This window comes from Martes martes (genome assembly GCF_963455335.1).
Source record: "Martes martes genome assembly, chromosome: 9".
Classification (NCBI taxonomy): Eukaryota; Metazoa; Chordata; class Mammalia; order Carnivora; family Mustelidae; genus Martes; species Martes martes.
Window position 1 is genome coordinate 30,467,539 of NC_137896.1, and position 13,546 is coordinate 30,481,084.

The window sequence follows — 13,546 nt, forward strand, 5'->3', positions numbered from 1 at the left end:
TTCTAAAGCTTTGACTCAACTGTGAAAGCAGTCGCTACAACTCATGATTATAACTGATTTTTATTACCTTCCAATCACACACCAGTGGCATCCAAAGTGTAATCCAAGGACCATGAATATCACCCTGGAGACTGTCAGAAATCCAAATTTTCAGGCTACACCTAGACCTACTATAGAAACTCTGGGGGGGGGGGGGGAGAGTCCAGCAATCCGTAATTTAACAAGCCTCCAGGTGACTCTGATGATGAACACTTAAGTTGGAGAGCCGCTGTCATAGACCATTACCCAAACATTAATTCAGCATGAATAGTTTAGTGAATAAACAGCAGCTCCAAATGTTCTTCCACGAAACCAGATGGCTAGCACTGTTTCCCACCTGGCTCTGTCAAGGCAGGCTTTAGGGCATTATCCTCACTCGGACTCAATCCTGGGTTCCCAACAAACTATCCACAACCACCTGTCACCCCTGGTCAACAATTAGATTAATCTAGTAGTAATAAAATACATATGCCCTGGTTCCACCCTGGGAAACTCTGATTCCAGAGGTCTGGGTGGAGCCCGGTCATGTGGAGTTTGCACAGGATAGGTGAAGACAGAAGGCTGGTTGAGGGCCACTGCTGTAAAGCAAGACCAGCAAATGCTCAGCACAGGCGCCCATACTACTTTTCTCTGATAAGCCTCAGAGTCCTTTTCAACACAGCATTCCAGGCACACTCTACCAACTCTGAGGTGAAATTATTTCCCATCTCTGCTACAAAAAAAATGGCAAATTTCTAGTACTATTTCATTCATAAATCGGTCAGCCAGATAATGTGAAGCCAGCCTCAGATGTGAACAGCAGAATTAGCAGGAAGCTCTGAAAATGTATGGGGTCCCTCTCTCATGCACTATTCCTCATTCCCCAGGGGTAGGATCTAGACATATGTATTTTTTAAATCCCTCACAAGTGGGGTGCCTGGGTGGCTCAGTGGGTTAAAGCCTCTGCCTTCGGCTCAGGTCATGATCCCAGGGTCCTGGGATCGAGCCCCACATCTGGCTCTCCGCTCTGTAGGGAGCCTGCTTCCTCCTCTCTCTCTCTCTCTCTGCCTGCCTCTCCGCCTACTTGTGCTCTCTGTCAAATATAAATAAAAAAACTTAAAAAAAAAAATCCCTCACAAGTGAGTCTAAGTGAGCCCCTGGTTAAGAACCACTAAATGAAAAGAGATGCAGAGAGCAAAGCAATGAGTTTTTTTTTTATTCTACCTTCCTAAGTAAATGTTGCAAAGTTAAAAATGAACTGGAACTGTTCAGTGACATAAAAAATGAATATAATCTGATGAAATTCAAGAAAAGTCAGGGAAGAGGGGCAATAAGGCTTAGTGCACCTGCTTGATTTTGAATGCCCTCATACCCTCCCCCAAAATACCATAAAATCTACAAGAAGAGCAAATAAAACCATAAGTGACCCGCATTTTCTGCATTACTAGAAAACAATACCACGACTTTCAAATTATCTGTAAGTTGAAAAAAAAAAAAAATCCTGACAGAGCTCTTGTCACTATAAGCCTACAGGTATGGAGAAGCTTAAGAGACTCTGAAAAAGAGCTCTGTACAAAGGGCTTAGATGCACAAGACACTGAAATCCAAATAGACACAATTCTAAAACACAAGAATGGTGTCCAAGGCAAATGTTTTTTGTATCCTCTTGTATCACCTACTTCCTTTCTCCGTGTGAAACACTGTTTATCTGCCATATGTGAATCAATTACATTTCAGTGCATGTCAGCAAGGTAAAGTGGCTGGTCCCTTCAAGTTATGTAGTTAAGTGTTATCTCATCTGTTCACATAACTTTGACCAGGCTAGCTGAAATGGACTTAAGACAGGTGACAGGGCAGCTCAAACGTTCAGAGCAAGGTGTGTTTTAGGAACAAGTTCAGAAAGGCATAAGGTTTCACTTCAGACAGCAGTGGCTGATCTGAAAATGGGAGGAAAAAATAGCCACTTGAAGGGAATAAACATTTCATTCCTCTGTGATTCCAGTATTATCAACTTCACTTATAAAAACAGCTGCAGGGGCACCTGGGTGGCTCATTGGGTTAAGCCTCTGCCTTCGGCTCAGGTCATGATCCCAGGGTCCTGGGATCGAGCCCCGCATCGGGCTCTCTGCTCAGCCGGGAGCCTGCTTCCCTCTCTGTCTGCCTGCCTCTCTGCCTACTTGTGATCTCTGTCAAATAAATAAATAAATAAAATCTTTAAAAAAAAAAAAAAACAGCTGCAAACTGGCTGAGAAAATATGTCACAATGATGACAAGTAGGAAAAGGATGTTCTATAGACTTTTTTTAAGATTTTTATTTATATTGTGAGAGAGAGAGAAAGAGCACAAGCAGGGAGAGCAGCAGGCAGAGGGAGAAGCAGGCTCCCTGCTAAGCAGGGAGCCCAATGAGGTACTTGAGCCAAAGGCAGATGCTTAACTGACTGAGCCACCCAGCTGTCCCTGTTTTCCTTTCCCTTAATTTATGTTATGGTACCGTATTTGTTATTTTCTTTTGCTCTGTCATCAGTGCTCCTCAAGCTATCTGCTGCAAAGGACCAGTTTTTGTTTGCTTGTCTGTCCTGTAACCAACACTTCTGATCTATGTATCCAGCACAAGAGATGAGTCCACGGTGACATACATGAATGCCCTAACAATCTCAAAGTGCTATAAACATTTCTAAATGCTTGCTCTTAATTTATGTATTTCTCATATAATGCACTGATTATTAGAAAAACTAAAGTTTGTTTGTTTTTGTTTTTTTTTCCTCTAGCACTGGCCCACAGGCCACATTTTCAGTAGCCATGCTCTACATGGAAAACAATTTGAGCTTAATAATATGTAATCTGGTGTTTCCCCCTAGGGGCACTGCACGTATTTGTATACTATTTAAGATCTCCTCTCTCCTTACCTCCCACATATATATCTTGACAACCCATAATGCCCCAAATATCCCTAATATTCACTGATTTTGTCCTAACCCCTTTATCCTGCAGATGAGGTAACCCAGGCCTAGAGAAATCAGATCTGCCCAAGACTGCAGTTAACTGTGGAACTGAAACCTGCACCCAGGCCCTTCTTTCAACAGTGCAATGCACCAATACACCCACACGAAATTTAGCCTTCTATTTAATGTCAGTTGCAAACTCATTTCAGTATATTAGCTAAAATACTTGTTTCACACTCTGCTCTAGAAAAATATTTTATAGGCTACAGAAAAAATCAGATCTTTTATCAAGAATATGTATGGAGAGGGGCTCAGTCAGTTAAGCAACTGCTTTCGGCTCAGGTCATGATCCCTGGGATAGAGCACCACATCGGGCTCCCTGACAGGCAGGGAGCCTGCTTCTCCCTCTCCCTCTGCCCCTCCCCCTGCTTTCTCAAATAAATAAAATCTTAAAAAAAAAAAAAGTGTCTGCCTTCAGCTCAGTTCATGATCTCAGGATCCTGCGATCCAGCCGTGTCAGGGTCCCTGCTCAGCAGGGAGTCTGCTCCTCCTTCTCCCTTTGCCTCTCCCCCACCACCGCTGGTGTGCTCTCTCTCTCTTGATCTCTCTCTCAAATAAATAAAATTTTAAAAATAAATATATATACATATAGATAGGTAGATATATATATACACACACACACAAACATATATATATAAAGCTAAAAGATAATACCTTTAAAAAGCTTAAAAAAATAAAAAACAGCAATATAAGCCTGTTATTTAGAAATATAGTGGTAACTACCAAAAGAACCAGCCAGAACTTGAAAATGGTTGAAGTGGGAAATTGAGAAACAGAGAAACTTTTTTTAACAACCAACTTTGTACAACTACTTCACTCTATGCACACGCAAGAACTATCATAAAAATTAAAAGAGAAAAACTACATGAAGGTATCTTAGAAACCCTCCAAGTTTCTAATCTGGGTGTCACAATCATTCTGTAACCTGTTATTACCCTTCTTACCTTTCACCTGTCTCATTTTCTGGAAGAAGAGCCACAGCATTCTGAGGACTCCAGTTTCCCAAAGCATCACAGCTCCCACATATGGCATAAACTTCTCCTAAAGAAACAGAACCAGTTATAGTGGGCTAAGTAAGGAAGTTTCAGATTGTAGTTTTAGGAAGCCAGAAAAGAGCAGTCAGTTGCACTAGTTCACCTAGATGCAGAGCCCCCACTAGCAGAGACGGCGGAGCCTCACTGAGACATGTGTCAGACCTAGGTACCACACCAACACCTGCCTTCTTAAGTTGACCTACCTCTACAGAACCAAAACCAAACAAAAGGAGGGATGGATAGGGATGAACTTACTTCATTTGTTCAACCACTTAAGCGAGCTAATAACAAGCACCAAGAAGACAAAGTGATCATGCCACAGTTCCTGCCTTCAAGGCAGCTTCTGATTTAATAAGGCACACACTAGGGGTGCCTGGGTGGCTCAGTGGGTTAAAGCCTCTGCCTTCGGCTCAGGTTGTGATTCCGGGGTCCTGGGATCAAGCCCCAAATCGGGCACTCTGCTTGGCAGGGAGCCTGCTTCCTCCTCTCTCTCTGCCTGCCTCTCTGCCTACTTGTGATCTCTGTCAAATAAATAAATAAAATCTTTAAAAAAAAAAAAAAAGGCACACACTAAATGCAAAGAAGTATTCTAGAGAAATAGTTAACCAATATTTTCCAGGAACTCAAACAGTGGCTATTAAAGCAAACTAAAGATTAAGAAAATTATCAATGGGACAACAACAACAACAAAACTTCTTCCAAAGACTTAGTGAAAAATCTAGTTCTCCTTACTAAAATAATGACTATTGTTTTACCTGAACGCTTCTTGTCAATAGACAAACCAAAATACAACTGTCACCTGTATTTGTTGAATTATATGCATTCAGCAAAAGTCTACAAGGTGCCTGGGTGGTTTAGTCAGTTGAGCATCTGACTCTTGGTTTTGGCTTGGTTCATGTTTGGGCCATGGGATTGAACCCCGTGTTGGGTTCCACACTGAGCAGGGAGTCTCCTTGAGGTTCTCTCTCACCCTGTCCTCCACTCCCCCACCCCAGCTTGCACATGCTCTCTCTAAAATGAATAAATCTTAAAAAAAAAAAAAATTCTTGGATAGAAGTATGGAGAAGTCTTTGACTTACAAAGCAATATATTCTGAATTACTATAATTAAAATTCGTGGAGAAAAAGATAATGAACTGATGCCAAGTGAACAAAGTTCAAGACAAACTCCTCCACATTCTGAGTGGCTTTTAGGCACTACTCTAGTAAAGCCAGAATTGTAGTTGGCTTTAACCACCCTCATGAGCACTTTTTAAGGTTGGACTATCTAAAATTTAACTGAAATTTCAAATGCAACAATCACTCAGGAGTTTTGGGGGTTCTAAATATATGTGTGTCAAGAATGGAGTGGTTATATATAGAGATTTCATGTTAAAATATTCACCAATTCTTTAGAGCAACCAGATTTTGTTTTGTAATTAGGTTATCACTACCTTCTCTGATTAAAAAGAAAGATAAAGGCTGTTGCTAAATACAAATATTCATTCCCAGAGTCAAACACACTGCTGTGCACACAGTCCTCTCTTATATTCACATCCACCACTATCTTCCCTCTAGTCCTTGAGAGTAAGACCTCATCAAGCTCACCCTTCTAGGGCTAATTTTGTGGTTGGTCCATATGCCTGACATGGCCAGCTCCTTCTACCTTAAGTTGTCTATGTACAATTCCCTGAAAGGGTATGATACAGCTCTGCAGTCTTCTCTCCACAGAGAAGGCTACACACTGGACTACAGGTGAGCTCTTGACCCCAGTGAGCCAACCTATCAGCTGACTAGCAATTTTCAATCTGCAGAATCCTGCCCAGAAATGAGAGCTCTCTACAAGATCATCTTGGCTAAGAATTTGAATTTGGACAAATATACACTCTGTCAGCCGCTCTGATGGCTGCTAGGCCAAAGATGCTGGACATACAGAGTTAATCATTTATTTATTCCTTGAACACGTAATTACTCCTGCTCTGAGTCAGGCACTGTGTTAGGTGCATGCACTCAGCATGACAAAATAGTCACATTTTCACAGAGCTGACAATCTATCCATAAACAAAATTACTCAAATAATTCCATAAAATCTGTAGGTACTACAAAAAGTCCTGGAACCCTTAATTTCACAGGAATCCTAACCTAGCTAAATGCAGGGCTGGAGTTAAGCAGAGTTAAAGGGAAGAAGGGAGGCCACAGATCTAGACAAAGGAAACAATTTTAAGAAAGGCCCAAAAGAGAGAAAGAATGCAACAAATCTGAGGAACTGGCCAGTTGGTGAGTATATTAAATAAGGAGATACATACCTCAGGCCTGATACTATTCTGATATGCTATTTACCCTAAAATTACTTCACACTGTGTTAGCAGCCAGCAAAAAATAAGTCAAAAAATTTACAAATAGGGAACAAAGTTATTTTAACCAAATACTTCACCAACTTCTTGCACTAGCAAAATTACCCTCACTTTCATGGTACTTAAAAATCATAGTCCATAGTCTTCATCCTGTGCAAAATTAAATTCACAGCCTTCTTGGAAAATATGAGACTAAGACATTTACTGTTTGGGGAAGTACGTTTTTCTTTCTTATTATATTCCAAGCACATTTCTGAATCCAGGTAAGTCCTAAAGATAGTTTCATCTAAAAATGAGGCCTACTGTAATAACAAACAGCATATTTAAGACAATCAAGATAGGAAAAATACTCATTTAAAATTCTGTTTTAAAGTAAAACTTTACAATACCTGGTAAAAGAGTTCCTCTTATTTCGAAGGTAACCTGAGAAGGTGTCATTCTGATGGATTTATTTTACAATGTTGAGCTAGGAAGAAAAAGAGAAGATGTCATTTAAAATATATAAAAATCTCAGCTCTAGATAGCTGCCACCAAGAAACAAAAATGAAACAAACAAACAAAAAAACCCAAAAAGAAATAAATCAAAACTATGAGCAAAAGATTTCAGAAAACTTACATATAAAGGTTGAATTATTTAGGAAGTACCTAGAAATTTTTAAGACCTAATATTAAAACCTATTCTGTGTGTATGGACCAGAAAAAATGCAAAACAAGTGTGTCCAAACACTTTTTTTTAAGGATTTAAGATTTTCTTGTTACAAACTTTCTCTTTTGATAAGCAGCTGTTCCAAACTCGACCTATCTTTCCCAACCAGGTCATGTTATGATGGAGGAAAAAAAAGCCAAACAAAAACAAAAACAAAAACACAACTACAGATAGAAAAAAAAAACTTGGCTCAAGAGAGGATTTCTACTTCAGTAAGGTTACAAATTTAATAACAAGGAAACAGCTGAAGAACTTAAGTACCATTCACTGAAACAAACTAGTTATGTTCTGCAACAAGATGCAGGTTCTGCTTCTAAGTAATGTAACTAATAACTTACAAAAAAAACCACTCCCCCATAAACCACTCTTTTCAGATTTTCTCTGTATTAACCATAGGACTTTCATTATCTAGTTCTGTAGACTCAAATTTAAAGTCTCAACTCTGCGATCTATTACCAAACCCTGTTGATTCTAACTGATCCTACATACATATCTTTCTTTGTACGGTCTGAATTTCAGTCAAAATTCTAAGTATTCTAAGCTATGTTTTGGATTCTAACTGTTTTCCTAATAATACATTTTATGTCAGTTAGAATATTCTTCCTCAGGGGCACCTGGGTGGCTCAGTTGGTTAAGCACCTGCCTTCTGCTCAGGTCCTGAACCCAGGGTCGAGGGATCGAGCCCTGCACTCAGCAAGGAGCCTGCTTCTCCCTCTGCCTGCTGCTCCCCCTACTAGTGCACTCTCCCTCTCTGTCAAATAAATAAAATCTTAAAAAAAAAAAAAAATTCTTCCTCATGTCCCTGACATGGAATTACTTCCATTACTTACAGAAATCTAAACCCCTAATCCTTGATTTCTTATTCACATTGTCTCCATAGCTGATTTTTCATTTCTTGGTTGTTTTCCCAGCCAAAACAATCTGTTTACCACTCCCTAATTTAAGTACTTGAGGGAAGATAACAGATTTTCTTAAAAATATATACAGTATCAATTCTAAAGAATGCTATATAACTTATATATAGAAAGAACACACACTCCACACAAAGAGCAGATTCTACATAACTTCTCCAAACCCTCCCCCAAATTTTGTGCCCCAATTCACCAATATTCCTAAAACAATTCCATTGTCTTTACCCTGCATCACTTCATTAAGTTACCAGCTTAAAGGTTATTTGTATTTCTACATTATTTCAAAAACCATAAAGTAATTTTTATAGCTATTCCTTCTTCTATTTCCCCTTTGCTCCCTTTCCCTCCCCATGAACACATACCCAACTCCGCAATGACCATTCAACCAACACTGCTGCTCAGGTAACTACACTTCCAAGTCAAGGTAATCTACAGCAGCAGTTTTCACTGGGGACAATTCTGCCCTCCAAGGGATATTTGGCAATGTCAGGAGACATTTTTGGTTGTCGCAACTGGGAGTGATACTGCTGGTATCTAGTGGGTACAGGCCAACAGAGCCGTTAAACACCATGCAATGCACAGAACAGCTCCTCACAAATAGTTGTCCAGCTCCAAATATCAATAGGGCTGAGACTGAGAAACCTGATCCACAGGGGCTGCTATGAGGGCCAAGAATCCAGACTCAATGTTTGCTACAAACCGTTTATCATCCCACTCACATCAGTGATAAAATGTAAATGTTGAATATTCATATTAAACAAGACCACCAGTCAATGTGGTTTCATATCACCTGAATATAGAAGTCCCCATTTGATAACTCTACCATTTCAGTTAGAAAACCTAAGACTGTGCACTAGAGAAAATCCTGTCCTTGATCAAAATAATTTGTGTCTAAGAATAAACATGATCTATTTAAAGCATATACATCCAGTTCTAGCACTGCCAAAGAATGTTCTAAATCTAAAAATAGCTGTAGACTGTCAACCCCCTCATTAAGCAATCATTATCCAAGTATCTTATTAGTTCTCCTTTAATATGACATCTGATAGGAATCAGAGTACTAATTCTAAGAAAAGGAATTATTTCCCTTCTAATAATTAAATAGTTCACTTAAACACCCTACTCTAACATTTACTTTATGTTATATGAAGAAACCTCAAGACTAGCAAAAGAGCTTGGCTTTTATATAACTGAATTAATTTTGAGACACAGCAAAAAGCCCCATCATCTGGCAAAACTGCTGAATAACCAAGCTGAATCTCAACCTACAACTTCTACTTTCACCCAGTATTTACTGTCACAGTTTTCAACAAAGGACTACATAATCTCATCTGCATAATTACACAGTTGCTACTCAACTATTTTATGATCAATTTTAAATAGCTATTTTAGCCAATTTTAGGGAAATCAAATGTAATTATTCCTAGTATTAAAATCAACAATTGGCACAAAATTACCTCTAAATTTCTACTGCATTAAATGGGAAACTTATACAAATTCAATTGATTATTAAAATTGACTTTCATTCTTAAGGTTGCTTGTGAAAGTGGCTATTGTAACTTGGAAACAGCTATAGTAACAACTGCAGTAAATGTACTGTACAAAACTATATACACAAGCACAAAAATACCCCCCGCCCCCAAAAACCTTCCTGGATGTCAACAAAGCACCATTTTCCACTTGAATTGCCAAAAGTCCTATAGTCTGGTTTAATTTCCTGCCGTCCTCCTCCCACAATTTAATACCATACCAAATAAAAGCCTGGGGAGCTGCTCCTACACCAGTTTACTTGATCGTGGACAGAGGCCAAAATTCTGGTGCAGGACTGGCATGCACAATTTTGGCACCCAGCTACCACCAAAACAGTAGTGACAAAGTAAAATACTGTCCTGTTGCAGAATGCAAAATTTACACACCCACCAACACTTCCTCTTCTTTCAAACAAGCCAAAAAAATCATCATCATCACCATCATCATCATCATCATCATCCCAACTTGGACTGGGGAGGTCTTCCAGATATAAACAAAACAAGAGTCAGATGAAAAAATCTAGCCATTTTCGTGTACATGAGCTGATAGTAAATGTAATTTAGCCATCTCAACTTGTTTTATATATGACTTCCATTTTGTGCTTTTTGAAGATAAATATCAAATAGGATTCTCATCTGAGATACTGAGTAGCATCTAACTGTATCTTAACACTTTCTTAAAGACTTAAGCAATCAGTAAAATATGACATTGTAATTTACATTCAAGAAATATTTCAGAGTTTACACTACCTGCCGAAATAAACTTTACTTTATTTTTGTGGTCAGAGAAACTATCCCAACACATGACCTTACTGGTTTACCAGCTTGAGGAACAAAAGGGGGTATTTAAGCAAACGAAGGTACAGGAACATTTAGTTTAGAGCTAAATTGAGAGCACAGATATTTTTAGCTAAAATGTGTTTTTCTGGCCAAAAAGAACATCTCTGTCTTCCTTCAAATTTTTTCAAAGAAAAAAGCCATTTCCAAGTCTTGCTTTTTCCTAGACTCCAGCAGCTTTGGTCCTCATAACTGGCTATAAGGAATATGAAATGCCTACATTTTCCTGAGTTAATTTCTGATCATCCTTTTGGAGGATCGTTATGACCCCACTATTCTGACCCCAGTATACTTGAGCCAGTATTTTAAACAAATGTATGCAAAAATGAATGGATTTTCATAAAGAAAGCATTTCTGGAGATTTCACTAAGCCAGCTTTATTCCTGGTTCAACTTTCTAAGCAATGCGGTAAAAGTTTTCCAAATGTTTTCCATTTCACTTTGTCTTGATATTATTTCATGTATAGTTCATAAACTTTCCCTGGTTAGGTTACATACAAGGATTTGATTCATCAACCTACTTTTTGTAGGTATTAAATTTTACTCTGTCACTATGAGATTCCTTTTGTGGTCATTATTTTTCTGAACAGAACTTTCCTAAGTCTTATTTTGTCTAGAATACTGGTTCTCCCTAGTTCTTAAGCCCAGAACAGATTAGGCCGTGCGCCGTTTTACCCGTTTGCTTTATCCTGAATTATTTGTACCCAGACCATCAGGAGTTGAAAAAAGGACTGACAGCTTGTATTTACTTCTTAACTAAGTCACAACTGTCAAAAATGTAGCAAGAGGGAGAAACACGAAGAGGTAGAGGAGAGGGTAGTTAGGAGGCAAGAATAGGGAGGGTCAGAGAACACCATGAAGAAAACATCAAGTCTAAACATCCTGCTTGGTTCCTATCTTTTTCTATGTCTGCACTACACGGACTCCACAGCTGCCTCAAAATGAAAGAGTTCTCTACAATTCATGACTGAATTCATGAACGATTTCCTTTATAACGGGGCAGTGGGGTGAGAGGGGGCTGAAGCCCCTAACTGATAGAGGCTTTCCCCCCAGAAGTCACCAAGGCATCTTCAGAGCCTTGGGCCAAGTGCAGTTTTGGAGAGAAGATGCAGATTTCCCAAAATTGCATGGAGAGCGAAGATGTCTATTGCTGGGACCTCTCCTTAGGATAAGAAGGGACTTCGGGGTTTTTTTTTAGAATAACTGAATTATACAAGCATGCCTTCAACTATGTGGTTAGGCAATTTCAGAAAATAAGCAGTTGCCAAAACACCATGAATTACGCATAGACGGAGCGAGTAGGGGTAGGCGAGGGGCATGCTGCGGGCTAGGGGTGCACGAACGACTTCGGTGGCAATTTTTGTTTCTTCGTTCCCGAAGTTCGCGTACTCGTGGCGGTCGTACGCTCTATGCATTCTGGTACAGGGAGAATCCCGCACTTGACAAATTTTTCAGAGGGGAGCTAAGCACCAGGCAGCCCAACGGGATCGTGGCAGCAAACAATAAAAGTGGAAATAGATAGAGGCTGCCCACCGACGGACCGGCGCGAACGTCCAGGCCGCTGGTTCCCGGGGGGTGGGGGGGGGCAGTGCCCGCGGGAGCCGGGGCACGCTGCCCACCCCTCGCCCCGCTGCGTCCCCGGCCGGGCCGCCCTGACAGCTCGGCCGCCACGTGAGCTGCCGCCGCGGCCTCCGCACCGAGCGCCGGACCAGGCCTGGCGGCCCGCCTCACCTGCCGGGTCCGCGGGTCCGCGCCGTCGTCGTTGTCGCCGCCGCCGCCGCAGCGCTCGAGAGCGAGGGCCGCGGGCCGAGAAGCCGGGCACCCGCCGTCAGCGCCTCGCCAGCGCTCCCCCAGGTAGCCCGCGGCGGCGCCGAGCGGCAGGAAGCGGCTCCGCTCAAACCGGTTTCAGCTGCTCCAGACCAAACCGCCAGGCCACCCCGCGGGGCGGGGCCGGAGGGGAGGGGGGCGGGGCCTGACGTCACGCCGGCGCCTCCTAGCCAATCGGCGACCGCGCGCAGGGGGCGGGCCCGCGCGTTCCTGGAAAGGGCTAGCGTCGGCGACCGGGGGCGGTAGGGCATCCCCGGGGTCTCCCCCGCCCGTGCGTGTTTTCCGCAGACCCGGAGTCCAGCTAGGTGCAGCGCCAACACCCGGGCTGGGGTATTAGACGCATTCCTTGGTCCCCAAAGCCGCCTTAGGACGACCAAACGTGGAGGCCGGAGCTGCAGTTCTGAATCGCATTTTTTGCTGTTCAAAAGTGAGGGAAGATAGCAGGCTTAGTGTTTTCTGGGAACTTTCTTTCGTTACAAAACAGCAAGCACATTTGGACCAAGTCTTTTAAGTTGAAAACGAGAATTGAGTGACCTAAGATGTTGGAGCGCTTATACTTTTGCTGCACAAAGTCTTACAAGGCCGGCAGCATCACCTGGGAGCTGTCAAAATTGCACTCCCAGGACCTTTTCAGACCTGCCTAATCTAATTTGCATTTAACAGGACGCCCAGGTTGTTTGTATGCAAACTGAAGTTTGAAGGAACTTTTCTGAAAGCAAGACAGACCCTCACAGACCCTCTCTGCAAATGTACTTTATTATTTTGTGGGGAAAAAAAAAGTTTTTTCTCTCTTTTGAAGGTCCCAGAAAATTAATCAGCATTTGCCACTTACCTAACTTCAAGTGTTACCTTCCCAGCGTCAAAGTGAACGTCTGGTTAACCTCTAATATAAAATTACATTATCAATATTTCATTTAAGTGAGATCCTGAAAATTAGAGAACCACCTTTTTAGTGGGTGTTGAAGAACTCTTGCAGTAAGAGCTCCATACTGCGAATTGGTTGAAATGGGCTTACTAAAAAAAGCATTTGTATTAGATAAACACTAGATTTAGAGTTTCTAGTTTTATAAATCAAAGCACTCACAAGCAGTCATAACTCACATGATATTTCAGCTTGGATGAGATCCCACAGCATTTCTGACAATGTCACCCATTCAGTTACTAAATAATTATTTAGTGCATGCTTTGTGCCAGGCATAGGATGCAATGGTTTTTTGATGGCACTCCTTTTAATCCCAAATTTCTTAAAGAATTAAAATTTCCTCCCAATTATGTACCATTATCTGCTCAAGTCTGCTATTGTACATTTCCTAATAGCTTGGAGTTTCATTTCTCTGTTGTTAGTCATACT

At 41.2% G+C, this 13,546-nt stretch overlaps 1 protein-coding gene across 6 annotated transcripts in view; it reads right to left on the bottom strand.

The window, feature by feature from the left end:
• GPCPD1 (glycerophosphocholine phosphodiesterase 1) overlaps window positions 1-12,294 on the bottom strand; it is a 51,874-nt gene extending 39,580 nt beyond the window's left edge. For 3 of the 6 annotated variants that reach the window (XM_080814543.1, XM_080814546.1, XM_080814545.1), the window contains exons 1-3: window positions 12,100-12,294; window positions 6,776-6,852; window positions 3,965-4,061 (exon numbers count right to left, since the gene is read on the bottom strand). In XM_080814543.1, the coding sequence (XP_080670669.1) occupies window positions 3,965-4,061; window positions 6,776-6,824 (146 nt within the window). In that variant the 5' untranslated portion in view covers window positions 6,825-6,852; window positions 12,100-12,294. Of the gene's footprint in view, window positions 1-3,964; window positions 4,062-6,775; window positions 6,853-8,365; window positions 8,584-12,099 lie in introns of those variants that run through there. The other 3 variants (XM_080814547.1, XM_080814544.1, XM_080814548.1) reach the window with 3 other exon arrangements.
• Window positions 12,295-13,546: the final 1,252 nt, after the last annotated feature.